This window comes from Gnatocerus cornutus, chromosome 6 (genome assembly GCF_029298725.1).
Source record: "Gnatocerus cornutus isolate USDA-ARS CGAHR chromosome 6, icGnaCorn1.1, whole genome shotgun sequence".
NCBI classification, from domain to species: Eukaryota; Metazoa; Arthropoda; class Insecta; order Coleoptera; family Tenebrionidae; genus Gnatocerus; species Gnatocerus cornutus.
In genome coordinates, this window is record NC_142238.1 from 17936355 (window position 1) to 17957362 (window position 21008).

At 40.2% G+C, this 21008-nt stretch overlaps 1 protein-coding gene across 2 annotated transcripts in view; it reads left to right on the forward strand.

Annotated features, from left to right (window-relative positions):
• The window catches only part of LOC148173590 (transducin-like enhancer protein 4), a 68928-nt gene that overhangs the window by 32379 nt on the left and 15541 nt on the right, over nt 1-21008 (forward strand). For both annotated transcript variants that reach the window (XM_088040168.1, XM_088040169.1), the window contains exons 5-7: nt 3652-3789; nt 11603-11840; nt 16048-16073. In XM_088040168.1, coding sequence (XP_087896294.1) covers nt 3652-3789; nt 11603-11840; nt 16048-16073 — 402 coding nt within the window. The remainder of the gene's footprint in view (nt 1-3651; nt 3790-11602; nt 11841-16047; nt 16074-21008) is intronic.

The following is a 21008-nucleotide window of genomic DNA, read 5'->3' on the forward strand; positions in this document are numbered from 1 at the left end:
ACCGCGAGCCGGCCTGTAATTGGCTGTCTAATTATCATGCAGCTCTGGTAGCTGGCGTTCAGAGTAGAAAACCGCCTCTGAGCCAGTTTATTTTTTCACTCTTTCGTTATCAAAGACCAGTGTTTACAGCAACTAACGCGAGCTCGTTAGCTGATTCTTTAGATCAAGAAAGCGTTGCATAATTTATGGAGTTTTCTTTTTTCAAAACAGACTACAGTGTAACTACTTGCTATAAATCAAAGGCTCTCGAATCGACGCCACTGCGCGGAACTATTTCCGACGCCTTCTAGATTATTAAAAATTTTCCAATCGGAAAAATGCCGAAGGGGTGAGTTGTTAATTTTGCAAACCGGATCCAAAGTTGAATAACGTGTTGGTGGGTAATCCGCGGTCTCATCTGGATTAAGTCCAATATTAGCACTAGCAATAACAGTAACCAAGGAGACCGCACATAGCAATCGTTTCCGATTCGGAATTAGAACCTGTTTATTTAACGTCTGTTTGAAAAGGCGTTGAATGATGATAGCTCTCTTCATTGCATTTGGTTCAATGTGTACCTTGTCTCGAATATCCTCCACTCTAGGGCTCTTAATGTCGTTCACTTTTTCTGTCGTTAATTTCCAACGACCGATAAAATGCGACGAAAGAGCTGTTTGCCTCTCCGACATTTCCTGACATGTGCACAGTTTATACACTTGCAAAAAGGAAAGAAGAATTGCTGAAATGTCGCGATAAAATCCGGTCATTGTCGCCATTTATTCTCCTACGAATGTTTAAGCAACGTGCAAACTTTTCAAACCACTCTTTTATAACATTAATTCCGTTCCAAAGGAAATAAACAAACCCTTCACTTTCCCGAAATTAAAAACTAAGAATATCCGCAATGAAAATTGCAGTACACGCATGACAATCCTCGTGAGACGTCTCCGAGTGGAAACACGAGTCTCCCAGCATAAAAAGCTGACACGACCTCCCCACGGACTGTTCAGGGAAGCGAGTTCTTTTCGAGTGCACCGAATCGATTCCTCCGTGCTTTTTATCTTTGTCATGATGAGATCCCAGAGTGCTCGGATTCGAATTCTGTGTGTACTGATTGATATCTCGACTTAATTTAATATAGGGGTTGCTTTTCCCACTTATTCCGTCAAGTTTTTCACGAAATCTGTTATCGTTAGGGGTTGGTTTATATACGTGGCATGTCAGTTTGTAGCATTTATGCTGCATCAATTAGTTATGGCTTCCGTATAAGGGATGAAACTTTGATGAGATGAGGGGAAGGATGGTATTGACAGCTATTGACAATCGTCTGGCTGGAATGGAGGAAGACGTAAAAATTTAACGATGGGGAGAGAGAATTTAGATAATGTCAGGGTGTAACAGACGTGGGAGCTATTCCGTTACATTGAAAACAAAAAAACTCTCGTCTTTAAGATTACGGAAAAAAATCCAAGGGCACTAGACGGGAAGAAGGAACTTTACACTTGAGCGTTTTGTTGTTGTTTTTTACACGGTGGTCAAAAAGGCCTCGCGGAAAATCCTCTTTCCTCCGGTGTAAATCCGGTTTTGATGACGCCGTTGAAGGAAAAAGAGGCGTCCTTGGTGCGAAAGGAAATCTTGATATGTTTGTCAGGTTTTATCGGATCAAGTGGGTTGCTCGGGAAGCAGGAAAGGGCGAAGGGCGCTTCTTTGGAAGGGAATGCAGCGACCCTTCTCCACGTTGTCGTCGTCAGATAAGAAAAGTGAACCCGTATATCGAACGTCAAAAGCTGAGTCTCTCTCCCGCCTACTCAATCGCCCATGATATCTTCATGTCCAGAATTAACTGGCGAGCGTCTTCTAATCTATTAAAGCACATAATCCGAGCTAATCCGAGCTTCTCGTACCGCCCACGGCACATTTGTGTAATTAATTCTTTTCTGGAGAACGGGATGACAGGTGAGAGAGATGGGATGACGCGTCGTAGTTCGGTTGTTTGTGGATAAACGAGCCACATTTTCATCACAGATAATACTGAGGGTAAACACGGGCCCGTTAGTTTTGTTAGTTCAGCAACTCAAATAATTTACCCAATAGAACTGCAGCCGGTAGTTTGTTCAGGGTTGCTAGCTGGAAAAGCAGGGAAGGGGACGACAGAATGTGTACCGACCACGGAGTGTCAATATTTGGTCATATAGAATGACGGCTGTTATTAGGACGCAAGCGATGTGACTCGGACTTGTGTGTACGATGATACAGAGGAAAGATTCAGAGGAAAACGAAGGGGCTTTACGCGACGACAGTTATGAGCAAACAAACTACACAATTTTCGCAGTTATACGGGTTTAAAAAGATGCTTTATTCTTCTATTCACTCGCTGAAAATCTCATTCTTAATTCCCACAGGTTTACAAGTTCGAACTGGGACTTCTTTCTCTAAGCATAATTTCTTGAAACTAAAAGAAAAGGCGTATCTTGAGAAAATATTAAAGCTTTTAGAGAAGTGATAAAATCTCATTTTACCTAATAGAATTTATTGTGTATTTTATATTACTCTTATTTATTTATCTTGTAGGATTTACTTTTTGATTTCCTGGTACGCATATTGTGCAAACTCTTGAGATTTTTATCCACGTTTACACATTTCTTAGAGTAAATAAAGATGCTGTCGACATTTGTTAAAAATCGTCCAATGACCTGTTAAAATTCTTCACCCTCTTACAAAACAGCTACTTTTCACACCCTTTAAATAAACAACAGTTTTGTAGACGTCAAGATAAATTCACTTAATCCAAAATCCACTCGCCACAATATGTCACAATCATCGCCAGCGCCCTGATTGATCGTAACCCGACTGTTTAAATAATTATATTTGATTTTTTAATGTGTAGTGCCCCATAATAAACGTCGGTGGCTGTATAATTGCATCGTCCCGTGATAAATGACCGTTTGAAAAATTAACGACATCTATAAAAGTGACGTCTGCATCTGCAACGTCGGTCGAAACCAGTTTCGTAATTTATTTGCGGGCAATCAATACAATTAATGTTGAAATAGCGCATTTCCGATACGCATCATGTATTCTGCAGTTGCATTGGCGGTTAAGGGGACCAGGATGGCATGTGGTTGCGATGGTCAACCACGACAACAGTGACGTCACATCGTGGTTGGCCGCTCGAATGCGGCTTGCGGTCATATTAACATTAACATATGTACTTCCCCAACAATTTGACATAATGCATTTGTAATAGAGTCTGGTGATGGATAGCGATAAATCTGTGATATTTAAATGAGCGAAAGGGTGGAAAGAGAACTAAATAAACTACGTCTGTCCTCTATACAAATCTTAACTTTTTCACATGTAATTCACGATATTGCGAAGCTAATTGTCAATTATATCGGCGAAACAGCATATTGTAAACGCGGAATCAGACTTGCACTGGACTGGAAAAACAAACAGAGAACACAATGTTTGTACAAAGCTAAGTAAACACTCGTCAGCGAAAGCTCGGAGTTGGGGAAAAAAGTATAAAAAGTTACAATAGCGGCTCGTATTTATTTTTCAAGGATCGAGGCTCAAGTCCAGAGGCATCATCGACTTTGAATGATCCAAATGTGTTGACATTCGTTTGTGCTAATCCTTTTTCGTAATCGCTTTTCATGTTTTTTTTTCCAGACTGAAATCGCGAAGAGACTGAATGCCATCATTGCACAAATACTCCCTTTCTTGTCACAGGAACATCAACAGCAAGTCGCGACTGCTGTCGAGAGAGCTAAACAAGTTACCATGACAGAACTCAACGCCATAATCGGAGTAAGTATTATGTTGACAATGCTGCTGGAATCTACACGCTTTGTTCTTCTGAAAGCAGGCCAATAAGTTTTTTCGAGTAAAAGTATTTGTTCAACAAATTGCCAGTGTTTATAAGAAGAACAAACGCGTGATAAAAACGAATAGTAAATAGAAAATACATTTTAAGCAAAGCTGCTGTTTGTTTGTACTTTACGTTTACTACTTGTGTGTTTACTTAAATATAAACCTAACCTATATTTCAAGGAACTGACAAGCAGACATGCGGTTTTCAAACTACAGCTGGATTAACACAGCCGCGGTTAATTTGCAGTTTTAGAAAATTTCCTCATGACGGAACTGTATTTTAACACAGTTGTTCCTCTTGAGGGAAACATTTCAAAGCAAAACCGCTAATTGTCTTAATTCGTTATACTCATTGTGGGTTTCTCGACGTCGGAGTCAGTAAACATTGTTTAGATTGCATGTAGGCGCTAAAATGGATGTTTAGCACATCGCTCATTATACGGGCGAATATTTGCCAAACAATATGTAGTTTTACCAGCTCAAATACCAAGAAAGGTAAAGAAGTGCCAAAAATAGCACCAAAAATAAAAGTGAAAAGGACTCATCAAAAGTATTCAAACGTCCCACGCAGGTAGTTGGTGATTCATAATTTTGCCATGAACAAACAATCGTTTAGTCAGCCGTTTGTGAAAATAGAGAATACATATTGCGCATTTCACACCTGGCGCCATAATAATTTTCACGTGAAGACTTTTCGTGAGCTGACAAGTTAATAAAACCCAAATGTAGTTTTTTGTTGGGTTATGAGGTGTCACAATAATAAAAAATTAAACATGTTTTATAAAACAAGAATTTCAGTCGCGTTTGATGTTTGTAGGGAGTCAACACCGCCGCCCTCACATTTTTCACTGTTATTTGTATCATCGATCCTTTCGACATGATGTAACAAGGAATCCTCGTTTGATATCCGATTTTATTTTATTGGAATTACCTAGTGAATGTAGATGTCAATAAAAGTTATCCATAAATCAGATTGTAAATCAATCTACATCAATTTGTTTGAATCGGTGACGGGAGAGAATGTTGGCATTTGGTTGTTTATCTCTTGGCGATAATAAGCCTGTTCGCATGTAGATCGTGTTAATTGATACCGCCTACATCGAGAGACAAGCATAAAGTTCAATGGTTGATTGGATTTTCTTAAACTGCCATAAAGTCTGTGTTTTGTGCTCCCTTTAACCGTCCACTCGAACACTATCAATCGTGGATGTAAAAACCGAAGCGAAGACATAAGAATTACGTTGAACGAGCGTCGTTCCTCACAGCTCGTAAAAGAAGATAGTTGCACACAAAAACATTCCGCTTTACGAGACGATGGTTTCAGAGGGTAAAACAATCAGTCTGTGTCCATTAAGGTGGTGGCACAGGAAACGGAAGCGGGAATTCTCCGCGAGGGGTTTGAACACAGTCCTTTAAGCTCGTCCCGCCCCAAGGGAGGCTTTGGCAAGCGTGGAGGAACTTGAGCGCACGTGGTCGAGCTTTGCGGACGTCTTATCCGGACCACGGGATTTTCTCTCAGGGAGTTTTCAAAATGACGTAACAGAACAAGCAGAACAAAACATCCAAAGTCTTTTTCTACGTACAGTTTAACAAACGCTCTAGTGCGGTTATGGTTTTGACTTTTTAAATCGTTTACAGCCACCTTACCGCAAACCCCCATAAACATAATAACACTCAAATGGTTGGGTCTCATCTAATAAATATTTTTTCCCAGCTGGTCAGTCTTACAAATCAACTCCTTACAGGTCTACATTTTGAGGTGATTTTGTTACTCAACTGACCCAAACTTACTCAAATTGATGATAAACGCAATTATATTAATTGGGGATTCAAAAGAAAAAATACGTGTATTGGAACATTTGGAAGTTTGTGGAGTTTATAAGTCTTGACTGTCTTATTAATAGTACCGATTTAGAAATTTTTATTTGGACAACTGAAAATGTCAATTTTTTTCAACACTGTAATTTCGTTATTTCTAGTGCGACAGGAACGAAATTTATGCCATGTTGTTTCTTTTGTTTGTTTTAGTAATATCACTAATTTGCAAAAATTTAGATCAAAAAGTCGAATTTTTACAAATTTTCGTTTTAAGACCAAAAAAATGACAATAATATTTTTTTTAATCCTGTAATTTCTTTATTTTTTTTGCGATTTTAACGAAATTTGTGGAGATGATCACTCTCGACTGTCTTATTAAGAGGGTCAATTTAGAAAAATTTAGACTGAAGAATCGAATTTTTAGAAATTTTGATTTCGAGGAGCGAAGAAATTTTTTTGTTTTTTAACCAAAAAAAATGTGACCAAAAATTTTAAACGATCTGTAAGTTCATTTTTAATGCCACTATAATCAAATTTGTGAAGTTTATAAGTCTTAACTGTCTTATTAAGAGTTTTAGAAAAATTTAGATCAAAAAAGGAGAATATTTAGAAATTTTTATTTGGACAACAGTGAAAATGTCAATTTTTTCAACACTGTAATTTCGTTATTTCTAGTGCGACAGGAACGAATTTTATGTATGTTGTTTCTTTTGTTTGTTTTAGTAATAACACTAATTTCCAAAAATTTTGATTAAAAAGTCGAATTTTTAAAAATTTTCGTTTTAAAACCATAAAAATGCCACCAATTTTTTTTAAGATCCTGCAATTTCTTTATTTGTTAAGTGATTTTAACTTAATTTGTGGAGATTATCACTCTCGACTGCCTTATTAAGAGGGTCAATTTAGAAAAATTTAGACTGAAGAATCGAATTTTTACAAATTTTGATTTCGAGGAGCGAAGAAAAATTTTTGTTTTTTAACCGTTATCACTCTTGACTGTCTTATTTACAGTGCCGATTTACAAAAATTTAGAGCGAAAAGGAGAATTTGTAATTTTTCTTAGAAGCATAAGGAACCTAGTGTAAAAATATGTCAAAAAAAATATTTTTGGATCAAAAATTACGACTATTGCGCACGATTTGAAATAAGTAGTCATCAATAACTCGCAATGCGCTTTAAAATTGCATATTAAAAGAGATTGAGAATATTTATTACGGTTCATTTCAAGCCAGATGAGACCCAACCACTTGAGAGTTATTATGATTACGGGGGTTTGCGGTAAGGTGGCTATAAACGGTTTAAAAAGTCGAAGCCATAACCGCACTAGAGCGTTTGATAAACTGTACGCTAGAAAGAAATAGTTGAATGTTGTTGTAATTAAACTCAGTTGGAGAAGACAGTGCAGTCGTAAGGACGAAGCGGCAAATGGTGAATCGAAAAGAACAAAAAGCTGCCACTCAATTTTTAATCCGTTCGAACCGTTGGACTGGTTTGTTTGAAGCACAAAGGGAGCTGCCAGATGATGCCGCTATAAAAAGCACCAACCAGCGGGACCATCATAATCCAATTAGCATTCAATGTGAGTGACGCGACTCGCTACCGACAAGAGTGAACTTTTTAAATTAAAAGTCCTCGGGCTGCATGGGGAGCCGACTCTGAGCTGACTGCATTAATGGGATTGTTGTTTCATGTTTGAGCTATTATTGATTAACGCTTCAGCAATTTTTTGCGTCATTTTGAGGGTGGCTCCAATTTACACTCGTTGGGATGCAAATAGCGTCGCTGTTGATGTAATTACGTGAGCGTCTGGACGCGATTTGGGGATGTTTCATCCCTTTGCGACGGAGATAAAGATGCAAATATCTTGTGGTGGTGAATCGCCAATGCATACCTTTATTTGCTACGCGAGCGCCATCACAACAAGTTTTCTTTAGTTCTTTTCCCGAGAGGTTCGTACATTGATATTCCAAGGAGAGATTTCTATATCAGGTTTGGAGAATTTTTGTTTTGCTGCATTACGACGGCACTGCTTCTTGGAAAATATCGCTTTTCCAAACAAAATAAGTCATGTATGAATGCAAAGGACGTAAAATTTTAAAAGGGTAGATATCCCGAGCAAACATTCCTGAATGTCAATGTTTTATGTATCATTTATGGCGAATTGATGCACCAAGCTCACGTGAAAATTGCTACAAAGTACACGACACTTATGATAGGAAACCCCTCGGAACTAAATTCTGATAAAAAGTCAATAAAAACGTTGTTGTAAAACAGCAATGTACCGAGTTTATGATCTTTTGGAACGCTTCCACCGTACTTCAACTTTATAAGACTTTTACGATAAACTTATGAAAGCTATAAAATATTAATATACTTTTTCCACCCTTGAGAAGGGAGAATCCCCAAGACATTCTTCTCTCTTCTCCACCTAATCAACATTCCAATCACCTTTAGACTTTATCGGGCGGAGGCCTGGCAATTCCCGGCAGGAAAATTAAGTGGAGTCGAGAAATTTCATCCCCCAGACACATGAGGGTTGGGAAAATCTTATTTTACGCTGCAATCGATCGGAATATATTGCAGACATGTAAGCCAGATGCTTTCAGGAATTTGATGGAAAAACTCCAAAGTATACGATATGGCTGTAAACAACATTGACATACAACCCGACAATAAAATATTACTTCGATACTGTGCCAAAACACATTTTACGGCTACGAACAGGGATAAAGTGTCGCAATTAAACCTTGTGCCAATCTTTCCACACTCTAAATAAAAAAGTAGCGCAATTTTATTTTATGCTGTAAATTTTATATTTATGCTTGTTTACACGATAATATCAATCAAACGCCCGAAATATAACACAAGTTGGTTTTGTTTCAAGCTTCAATTGTTAATCATTTTGATCTAATCCCGTTCAAATTTGATTTTATTTGAGATTCCGAGGGTTGTTATGGATCCTTGAGAATTCTATTTACATATTGAATATTTCAAAATGGGGTGTAAAATAAAATCTGAATATCTTCGCTCTTTGATTTGAAACATACCCGAATATATCTTTGTAATGTTGGAGTGCGTGTTTAATAAAATTCCTCATTTCAAGAGTGAAAAAATATTCAGCGTCTATGGAAATCCGTCCCTGTCGACGCGGCGCGGATCTGATTATCGTGGGGTTGGAGGCGTTGAGGGGTGCACTCTGCATAAAAATGCGAAATAGTCCGGTGGAATGGTAATGAGGTTTGAGATTAGTATTAGAAGTACCCCGCAAGCGAAATTTAGTTGGAGTGTTCTTACGTTTAAAATTTGCACAAAAGTCTGGAAGCGGATTGTCGGCTCCCCGAAGAGATCTTTTGTTATTCATGCAGCGCTGCGTACTATGGGGTTTATAAAAAGGCGAAGGCATCGTCGTTCCACCCCTCTGAAAGCTCTCATCCCTCGCAATCCCCGCTTCTCGAGCTACTTTACATCGGTACGTTTTGAAGATTCAAATCGGCGCTTTTGTTTTACGACGACTTCGTAACTACCATTCCTTCCGTTTACGATCAATCAGCTCTTAGTTTTTATAATTGGATTGGATATACTTTACGTTCCTAATTGTTTTTTTCTTGCGCCGACAACCGGGTGATTAATTGGTTCTTTTCATTGATCGAGTTTTCTCATCGGGGTATTAAAGCTTGATTTTCATTCGACTGGAATTTTCCGAATGCGAGATTGGAAAGGGCGAGTTTTTCGCCAAGAGAGTGCCGTTCTTTCCTTACGTGACTCTAACCGCTTTATCCGCCAGATTTCAAGCGCAGTCACCCGCAAAGTCGAGTGAGCAGATAAGCCGATTTCTGATCCCCTCTGAATGTCACATCCGCGTGTGTGCCGACTTAGCAGATCCTTTGACATACTACGAAAATGAAATGAAATGTTTATCCCCACATTATGGACAATCTTTATTGACGGCACCACAAAAAACAACGCCGAGAAGAATATTCGCGATAATTGATCCTTTGAAGTATGTCGTCTCTTCCCAGCAATTGGCCAGTCTAAATATTTGAAATACGTCAACATCCTCGGTCCACACGGCACATTTGAGAAATGCAAATATCTTAGATTTGCTTTCTCGAATGCGACCTGTGAAATGCAAATATAAATATTTCATGCACGTCTGCGGTGCAAACCTTATGATAAGAATGAAAAGAAGGAAGGAAAGTGGATTGTCGGGAGTGAAATGCTAGCGCGGACCACCGGCACAAACGCTCCGTGGTAAAGTAAGTGGATGTGAGCATCTCCCTCAGCTCAACTGTTCCTATGCGACTCATCCTCCGTAAGCTCTGATTCTGTATTCAGGACGCACATTCCAAATTGTTTTACCCCTCCGACTCCGGAGATTGGACAAGAAAATTGGACAGGCATTGTAAAATATTTGTGAAGTAACTTTGGTTTGATTAACCCGCTCTATTTACTTCGCATATCTTACAACTCGTTCCGCCGATAATGGCGTGGATTAAGAGAGATTGGTAGAAGGGTTGAAACTGAAGGAGTTTTTACAACTTTGTGCATCAACAGCGAAAACCAGAGACACTTCCAACTCAAGATTTTCAAACTAAAAAAATTTAATGCATTTTTAAAAAACAAATTGAAGTTGTTACCGATCTTTGGACGGTCGAAGCCTTCATAAAAAAGTGAAACGCTCTTGTCCAGGACTTTTAGTATCGTTGCAACCTAAAATTGTTTGTCTAGACTCCAGACAGAACGAGGTTCGTGCAAATTGGATAAAGTTTTTGTCGTGTTTAAAAATGGTGGATGCGCCGGGTCACACTCGTATCTCTCCGTTTTAGATTTCGGCTTAATTCTCAAAAACAAAAAGTCTGTGTTATTTATTCATGGCCTCCATATCATAACGTGATTAAGAACGGCGTTAAAAAGAACTTTTTTCAGTTAATTAAACATCAGCTCAGCGCTGGAAAAATGTAATTATAATGAAATCCATCAGCCCCAACCGGCGCAACCGCCTCAGAGAAGAGGAAAGAGGGTGCCAAAGAAATCAATTTGCAAGCTCTCAGCAATGCGAATTTTAAATAATGGCTGCTGCAGCGAGCCAGATAAGTGGATTGCTTGTGGCCAGAAAAGAGTGCGGAGAAAGTATTTGGTCGGGCGCGTTTCTCCCCCGATAAAAATATAACTTCTTGTCACGTGTCTCGGATCCATTCTGCTCAATTTAAAGTTGAAGCTGTGTTTACACTACATTTGCAGCTCACGGGGTACTTCACCCCCTTGAGCTCAGCGTCGACGAGACGGATTACGGTATTAGGCGACGTCACCCTCTCGCGAGATGCCTTTCTAATTACTGCTAAATAATTAATGGATACGATGGGGAGCTAAATAATACCGCCAATTAAATATAAATCTGAAGGATCTTATTAATCACAAATTACTTACTTTGATTTTAACCATTATTTCTGACAGTTTTCGCATCCGGGGGCTCCCGGAAGACGCTTATTATTAATTATGTTCTTGAAATTCTTTCCCGAATCTGTTGTTTCACGTTTGATGAGTTTCCCGACGTTTATTCTTTCATCTCGGACTCTATTGATTGAGTCGCTAATGAAATTTTAAAAGCTATTCATTAAACTAGAGGTAATGGCATACGTCAAAAGTTTAAACAATAAATAAAAGATGGCAGTTTTCAAACTTTACAATTAATAAATAACGGAATAATTAGCTAAATATTTAATTAATTCAATATTTAATTTGTTGCTCTTTTATTATCATAATTTAACTTCTATTCACTTTAATTAGTCAAATCCCATTTATTCTAATTTCAGCATCATTTTGAATTAGCAAATTTAAAATAGGATTTTATGATTTAATTATATTGTTAGCTTAGATCACTGCAATTTATTTAGCACAATTTAATTTTCTGTGTCCAATTTTCCCGTTTTAGCAACAAAGGCCGGACTTGCCTCGGTTGCTGCAGCAGATGCATGCCCAGCAGTTGCCCGCCCATGCAGCCCCCCCAATACCGATGATGCCTCACCCAGGTCTCGCAGGAGCCCCTCCGAGCACCGCCGCTAGTCTTCTTGGTTTGAGCGGAGCCCTCGGCGCCCCCGGACAGCACCCTTTGTCGATGTTGGCCTCGAAACCCGACCTTCATCGTCCCGACGACGTGAAATCGAACAGCGGTTAGTATGCCCAAGCATATTACAAGTCGATTCCATCGGGCATAAAATTATTCAAATCGAGTACTAGTCGGTGGTAGTAGTCGTCTGTGAGCGAGGGAGAAGGCTGTATTCTTACAAATTCGAGCGAGTTTTATGGTCTGTGAACCACAGTTTAAGTAATAAAACAAGACTGGAGCGTTTGTCACGGAAAAGATATATTGAAATGTGCTTCGTTTCTTTTTCTGGATTTGAGACGACCCGATCTGACTCTATTGATCTGTTCATCGTAAATATGATTTATCATGCGATACAAATCGTGTTACATACTTGGATACATTCGGAAAATCGCTACTTTTTTGTGGGGGTGTTTTTGCGCGAGGGGATTAATGTAGAAGGGGGTGGGGAAGATTCGACAAGCTCGTCCTTTGAGTTTTTAATGATGTAGATCTTTGAAGCTCCGTGTGAAAAGTTTGAATGGGAAGCTTGATAAAGTGCTCTTCTGTATCGTTGTAAAGTTACAGGTTTGATGAGAGTCGCGGAAATGGATATGTGTGTGCCCCTGGAAGATGAAAAATGGGTCACTTTAGAAATGCGCGCTAGAATTTTCTAACAGTGTCCGCTCGACCGTATTTTTGAAAATAAAGCTTTTATTCAGTTTGTCTTGGAACACAATTGGAAATTGTCCATCTTCGATGTGGGTTGGCTTAAGAGGGTCAGTTTAGCCCTGTTAACGGCGTGAATCTTGGTCCCCGACGAAACTTTTATGTCTCAATAAATCTCGGCGTAATTTATTTTCGTCATTAATAAGATAATGGCGTGTTATAAAATCCATATACTCGAGTATTTTATGACTTCCTTAAACAGCTTTCGTTTAATTGCGTTATTATTAAAATGTAATAAACCCTTCGCAATCTTATTAAAGAATAAACGAATGGAAAGAGGACCAATAAAAATGTTTTATATCGCAACGGGGTGTCGCTTTCCATTATTTTACAAGTTGGCTCCAACGGCGCTGTAATTAGATATGAGGGAATGACTACCGCGCCACTCGCTTTCAAATGCTTCATGGAAATACCCTCCAAAGTACTCCCCTATCTCGCCCACTTGATGTTCCGCCGCTCTTGAGATTTTAATTTCATCCTCAACAAGGCTACTTGGTGGCGCGACTCAGCAAATATGTTGGGGGTGTTCTTTAGCTCCTCAATGAGAAGATCGATAACGGCACTTTTCGTTTTTTGTCTGGCTCCAAGGACCAGCGAGGGATTTTTAATTTAAATTTTCGTCGTGAAGGGAGCGAAAAGATAAATAAACAGGTTATTAAGCTAGGAAATTAATAATTGCTTCGTTGGCTGGTCATGTTTGCATGATAAATATTTATCAAGCTAATGATCGTTATTATCGCCATATTTCCTTATTTAAGTTTCACCCTTTGGTTCAATATTGCCATCAGCTTTTAGGCTGGCAGTTTATTTTAATAAGTTTCCGAGGATCTTGCTCATCTCGAGCCGTCGTCGAGCCCCTTTTAAGCCCATTAGATAAGTCATTGCGGTGTTTTATTATCGAACGGAAGCGTCGTCGAGAGTCCTCTGTATAAACAGGAAGCTTTCAAAGCTCATAATAAATAAAATGTCCGCGTCGCGAGGAACGGAAACTAATAAGAGTATCGTGTAAAATACCGATATTTCTCATGCATGATTTATGAATGAGTCCTCCGGGAACGTGAAGAAGTGAAAAAGTTTAATTTTGTGTGGGGAATTTATGTGCTTCCAAATCAGGCTCTGAAGTTACCTAATGTGTCTATAAATTCCGCTCGTTCGAGCTTATTCCCTCTCTTTCTCTGTTTCCACTACAGATTTCGGATGCGAAACGAGGAGCATTTTGCATTATTTTTAGGATTTCCATCTCGGGTTACGAACGGGTGGTTTTATACCGACAACCCCAAATCAGACGGAATATATTATGGGATAAGGGTTGACGGCGGAGTTTTTAGCGAGGGCGGAAAATGAAATTGGATTCCGGATTTTGTTGCGATGTTGAGTGGCGGTAAATATTATTGATGTTTTATTACTTTGTTCGACGCCTTCTCCACGGTCAAAATTAAAACACCCGCAAATCCTCTTGTGCCACGTCCAAATCATGCGGTAAAACCTTTCTCCCGTTCGGTCTCCAAATTTAATAAATAGGATTCAAAGTAAGACAGGGGAAACTTTCCGAATTTACATTTTAAAGGATTTCCTTCCTCCGTTCTGTCGAGATCAAAGAATCTGATAAGTCATCGGGCATACGGAGCTCGCATGGAAGTAATTTATTTGCATTGAAAGGCGCCGTCTTTGGAACGTTTGTGTACGGTAGTTAGGCAGAGTCCTCTATTACCGACACTCCAGCGAGTTCTTCAACTCTTCTTTGCTTTGAGGAGGATCGTCGACGAGTTGCGACTCAACGAACACGAGTGGGAATGAAAGAGAGAGCAGATACGTTTTTATGTCAGAAAGGGTGGTTCTGCAGATCTTCGTGAGTCCCATTCAATCTTCGCTTGCGGCCTGAATAGCGGCGCAAAGACTCTCTAAGCTATGAACAAGCAGATTGTAAGGACCCATTCAGGCAGGGCAGGACTGTGCAGGATTTTCATGCCGCCACGCTAGAATCGATTTTTTGATCGCTGTGTTGACGTTTGAAAATATTGGCCACATCAGTGAAATGGTTTTCTTGTCGTGGATTTTCCGTCCATAAATAACGTTAGCCGTCTTTTATCTTCATTGTTAACCATTAGCGGAGTCGGAGCGTTTCAATTTGGTCTTGCCGGTCATCCATTTCGTTGACAATAACAGCAGTTTTCTTGGTTTTCAAGTTTCCCGTTTATGTAATAATGGATTGCCTGGAACGGAGTTGAGTAATTTCGCGCTGGAATCGTCCTTGTAAACGAAATCCTTTATTTGAAAGTTTTATGAGTCTTCTTTATCTAAATCGTGGGATTGGTGTTTATCGTCCACATATCCTCCCGATTGTTACCGTTTTAGAGCGACAATAAATGCGGATGATCTCCGGTACACACTTCCTTCTAAGAAATTCCATCGTTTGATGAAAAAAGAGAAAAATCCGAAATGCATTCGTCTCGATCGAGCCATGAACGATGTGGTGGAAGCAAGCAAGCGAAAAGAGATCTCCCGGTGTTGTCATGCCAACCAGATATTGTAAGGAGCGTCTCATTCCACCCCAATGCACCGCTTTCGAAGAATAATCATGAAATGCGAGGGTGCAGACGTACACCTTATTTTCCTTCGCCCGTATAAAGACGAGTTCATTCGCTCATAGATTCGCCAGGCGTAACCGGCTCCTAATTGAGAATTAAGTTACGGCAGCTTTGTAACTGCACAACTACTAATTAATTTGGATTGTGACTTGGGAGCTTTGTTTTAATCTACATCTTCATTATGGCAGGTGCAACTCTTGCAATAAGATGTTTGCTTAATCCTGTTGATGTTTTATTCTCTAATAAAGTTAAGAGCTTGTCAACGACAGCGGGCTCGTGACTGCCTCTTTATCTTCTCGGATGCATTGTTCGCTCCACTAATTACAGAACACAAGTGCACCACCCTTTGATCTGAAAGCGTGCCCACCTGGAAGCGAGATGCTCCTCTTTTTCTCTCTTCCGGCGATCATTTCGACGTTCCTTCCCCACGAGAAAAATGTATTTTTGCTAATAACAGAACTCTTTGATCCGAGACGTGGCCACCTGGAAGGGAGATCCCCTTCTTTTCCCGTCTGCTTGTCATTTTGCCGTTTGAGGTTTTCATTTCTCCGACACTTTGTCGGCGTTAAAAAAAGCTCACAACCGCCATTACGTCGAATCCATAATAGATGACGATCGCGCAATAACCAAAACGATGCAGAGGAGCCTTTACGAGCCTCAAAAGAGTAGCACATACAGCACTTAAGTTTATTTATTATTCATAGCCGGGAGCTTAATGTATTTTAATTTGTAAAGTTTCCCGTCTATTTTCGCCGCATCCGCAGTGCAAATAAAAGAATCTCCCATGCATTTTCCATGTCACGTACTTTTTGTACAAATCACAAAAGCATAGATCCGACAAGCTCACAGATGCACCGCTCTATAAAAACACCGACACGTTCTGTACATTTTATCTCAATTGTTTTCGTCTCGATTGTTCCATGTTGCTGCCGATTGGCCGATGCTTGCTGTTGGATGTTGTTGCCATGGATCCTGCAGGTATCAACTCCGCGGAAGAGCGTCACGTGAGTACCAATTGAATACGTAATTTCATTATATTACGCTTTTTGCTTCGCTTTTTTTGCATTATACAGATATCTCGGAGCGAGCAAGCTTTTATTTATTTATTAGACCTGTTTTTTACCACTGCGCGCCATTTTGCGACGGATTTTTTTATTGGACGATAAAAACGGCGCGAACTCGTTATCAGTCTATCGTTAGGCGGTTTATTGGTTAATTTTAAATTGCCCAGACCCTAGTAAATTTTTCACGAGCCCATGATTCGATTCGATGTTCCTTGTTTACACGACGGACCGTCGCGCCAGATTTATAATTGATTCATCGAAATTCTAAATGTGGAGTATTAGTCCACCATACCTATACGATTTGCTATTAATTCGGGTCCGGATTTGGAATGAAACACCATCCCCAAGACTGTTAAATTAGAATCGCGCGTTAATCCTTCAATCCCCCTGCCATTATAAGTAAATCGGGGCATCAATAATCCCCCTCGATATGGCGAATAAAAAGTCAATCAATAACCGTTCTTGCATCCTCCACTAACACGAACATAATGAACTATAAAACAGTCCTGTGGCTCAAATAAACTAAAATATAAAAACGGCAATATGTCTCTGCCTATATTGATACTATAGGAATCATCGTAAAACTTGAATGGCCTTATTCACTTTAACAATATGAGAAAGGGGGGAACAAACGACGGTGAAAGAGTGCTCCGGGTGACGAGGTCGCACTAAAAGGGGAGAAGGAACACGTAGGACGACAGCTGTAGGGGAGTGTGGGGCAGTCATGCCTTGGGGTTGTTAATGTTGTAATCGAGATCCAAGGGTGTGATTGCACGTGTCGACCGCCGCTCGAGGGTCGGCGCGGAAAGGGGATATTACGATCTGTCACTTGTCCAACCCTCCGAGGGCTAATTTGATCCCAAATTCAGGATAGCCTTTGTGTACATAATAGTTTCAAACCAGTGTAAATATTGGAGCATCTCTTAGAGCCATCGGACAGCTCTAAACAAAAATATGTTGCTCCTTTTTTTCAATTTACCAAGTTTTGATACATCCAGTCGAGATTAAAACGGAGGAAATGATAACCGGGACCCGAATGGTAGTTCAGTAAATTGTTTCAAGTCAATCGACGGTGTCACCGATCATGCAAGTCTCGAGGGTAGAAACTGGGGGATACTTCAATAAGGGGTGACAAATCACTGTCGGGATTACAAGCGAACGCGCTCCCAAGATTAAGCCCCCAGTCATTCAGGGAGATTACGATCGCGGTGGAACATCCAATAAAGATTGTTACTTTAAAATCTTTACGTTACTTCATAAATTCATCCGACGCGAAATTATCATCGCAGGCAAAGAAGGTGTAGATAAAATTGGATATGTCAACGTAGCAGCTGGTCCCCGAGGTGCAGACACTATTTTTTGCTGCTTTCGGTAATCCAGAGCTCGGCACGTGTCTTTTTCTTCGTTTTGGTAAACAGTGGCGGCGGCGTTGTTGACACCCGACCTCAGCTTCTGGATAACCCTCTCTAATATACATTCCATTCGCATGCGAATCCGACCCGAACGATTTCCGCACAGACGTATACATATTACATACATCTGTATGCTAAAACAAACCAATCTCGAGGCAACAAGCTACATCCATCCTCTTGCGTTTGGTGGTACGCGATCGCGACTTCTTCCCCTCCATCTTAAAGGATTAGATAAGGACGAACGGCGCGGATGTTTACGCGCACAATTATTAACATCCCCGTCTGCCGGCGGGCGGATTTGTCTACGCCGAGTTGAGCGCTGGTGTCTTGTTTCTCCCCCAAACCGCAACTCGACCGCGGCGCTACACAAGTTTACATCGCAACCGCAGCGAGGGTTGAGCGCTGTGGTCGGGGGAGAGAGCTATCCGTTCATTGCACTCGTACATCGCCGCTTACGGGTGGTTTACACAGTACATTACGTTTTTTTGGAGGGAGGGGGAGGGTCACCCTGGGAGAAATCTGAACCCTCAGGCGATGTGGGTTGACTAAAGAACGTTTTTGTTCTTTTTATGTCCTTAGGGTGGATTCTGTTTCCGTGTTGGTTAATTGGTCGTATAGTTATTCGGGCGTGAGGTTTTCTACACGATGAAGCCCAATATTTGTACGAACAAGTCGGGGGGATTCCTGTTAAAATTCAGTTTAGTTGGCGAAATATTTGTGCATCTGAGAGCAAAATGCCGGATGTTTTCGAGGACGGAATGGGAGGAGACGAGGGTGAGAAAATAGGGGTTGTAAGGGTTTAGAGACGTCTTGTGCAGCCGCGAGCACAGTAGAATGTAATTAAAGCAGCACCACTCTCTCGAGGAAGTCACACATTTAATTAACCCGAGTTGGCGCGTAATCGCGATGTTAATGGAGACGAATATTTAATTGCGTCGTTATTGCTTTTGATGGATTTCTTCACATTGATTTTCGATAACCCACATCAACTTTTACCAACTCGATCTGCGTGATTGGTACAACTCGAAATGTCCCTTTTTTGCATCGAAACTATTTTTCGCGATTGTGCCAATAATTCGGTGCTGCTATTGATTAAAGCCGGTGTTGGTTTTGGTGTGGCCGGCAATTGGAATCCTATCCACCTGAAATATAAAACAATATCGAAACGGACAGTAAGCAATAAAATCCCCATCGTTGTTTGGTCAATTATACGTGCAGAATAATTAACGAATTTACAGAGAGATACCAGTGTAATAACATGTGGGCATGGAATGGTCAAATTGATTACTGCTTTTGTAGTCGATCAGTGTTTCCTGTCGGGCCAGAAATTTATGACCCGGTAAATTAGGACCAATGCGCCACATTAACATCTGTCCGCGTATCCCACATCGTGTTTACGACCCAAACCGCGTTTACATATTATCAACCTTTAAATACTTTATTCATAAACCTAGCGGCCCATTTCCACTACAGAAACCGGAAAAAAAAGAAAATAGTGCAACCGAGGAGGTAAGGAGTTGGCCCGAAGCCCCATCTGGTGCCAAGAGTCGAATCACCGATAAATCAAGTGGATTAAATTAAAAAATGTCTCACGAAAGTATTACGTGCGAATTAAACAAGAAACAACTCTTTCGAACTTGGACTTTGTTAAACAGAACGGAAAACTGAGATTTATCGCCGCATGACTTGTCCATGTAGCGGTAGGGTAAATGTGCCTAAATTCGCCGCGCGTTTATAGCAACGTATTCACGATGCGTTTGCATGTCACGTCAGTTCGACAATGCCAATTTTGACATATCAGTGTAATTTTCGTAGCCACTAACGACGGCACAATCGTTTACACACATCCACCTAATTCCGTCCGTTGCGGCTACTACAACATCGATGTTTAAACGTCCCCTACAGGTGGAGACACATTTAATCACGCAACTTCATCACGAAACTGTGGTTCTAGTCGTGGCTCTCACTCATTTACAAAACGACATTAACCGGGGGCGTGCGTGAATGGACTTTTCCACTCGATAATTACAGAGCGTTAATGTAGATATTCATAAATAAAGAACGTATACATTTTTAACGAGCTTGATACACGACAGCTAATTAATATAAATAATAAATTTTGTTCATTTAAGTAAACGTGTACTTTGTTTCGCTTTCAATTAGAGAATTATCAATAATTTTCCGACGACAGACAGGCGGAATAATTATTCGATGCACATTGTTTTTTTTTACGAAATGAGGGTGGAAAAATAAATAAATTCGACGTTTGCGAGAACGATCAGAGAGCCCAAGGCGTTGAGCTGGAAGTGTTAATTGGACCAATTTGGGGATGTAATTACGCGGCGAAAGGGCACTTGTTGAATTTTTAAACAGAAAAAAAAATGAACATGAACAACAATTTGGGTCCATCTTTGCCAGATTCTGTGTTTTCTGTTGTTTGGAGGCCAAGTTGGCGATTAATCCGTAAATGAGAAGTTCGTTTTTGCGCCGGTTTTTAATGGAGCGTCGAGTCTCCGAGTCGTTCGTTTTGGTTCTTTTGGCAAAGCCGTTACATCTGCAGCACTAATTAGTGCGATGTTGATTTTTAATTTGCAAATAGAGCGTGTTTTAGCGCTAGTCGAAATTCAGTTTTCCATCCCCTAGTCACTCGGAAAAAAGTCGTCGTAATGGGACATAATAAAAATTTATGGCGTCGATGTTGCGATTCGTACTTAAGGCAAGAAACGCATTTATGTAAATTAGAAGCTGTACGTAAAATGAATAATGAATTTCAAAGTTTAGAATCTAATGCATCCGCGCAGTGAATTACCAAATTAACCCCCAGTCGGAAAGAAGGGGAATACGATTTAAACTTGTGACAATACTAAGTTACCCAAATTAAATTTCACGAAACCTCTTCTTCGCGAGCGCTGCCATAACTCAGCCTTAATTAAATTAAGAAAACTGCTCTCGAGTTTAGAATTCCGGAAAATATTTTTTGCTGGTAACGAGGCCTTTTGTCTTCGGAGCGTTCGCAGAAGCCAGATGGGTTTGTAAGGGGTTGTTTGAAGGATCTGGAGTATAATTGCACCTCGAGGGTGTCGTTGCCTTACCCCATTCGAGATGTTCACACCCTCGTCTCCGTAATTGTGTAATTTATGAAAGGAGTCGCACTTCCCAGTCCTAATTTCTACTCGCAAAGTGGGTAAATTGTTCGCAGTCGTGGTGGCGGCGCTGCGGTCGACACACCGAGCCACCATTCATTCAACCACTTCACTTTTTCTTAATTTGACTGATTACTCGCGTACCCCTTGAACGAATTTGAAAAATAAGCATGAGAAAATTATTTAAATTCGTTATTTTTTTGGAGGCGGAAACGACAAATTTGAATCCTGTAACGACGTCTTTTAATTTCCTAATAGGCCATTCACTTTGATTTAGTTGTTGATAAAATAGATATGTAATCCTAGACACCGGTTTGGTT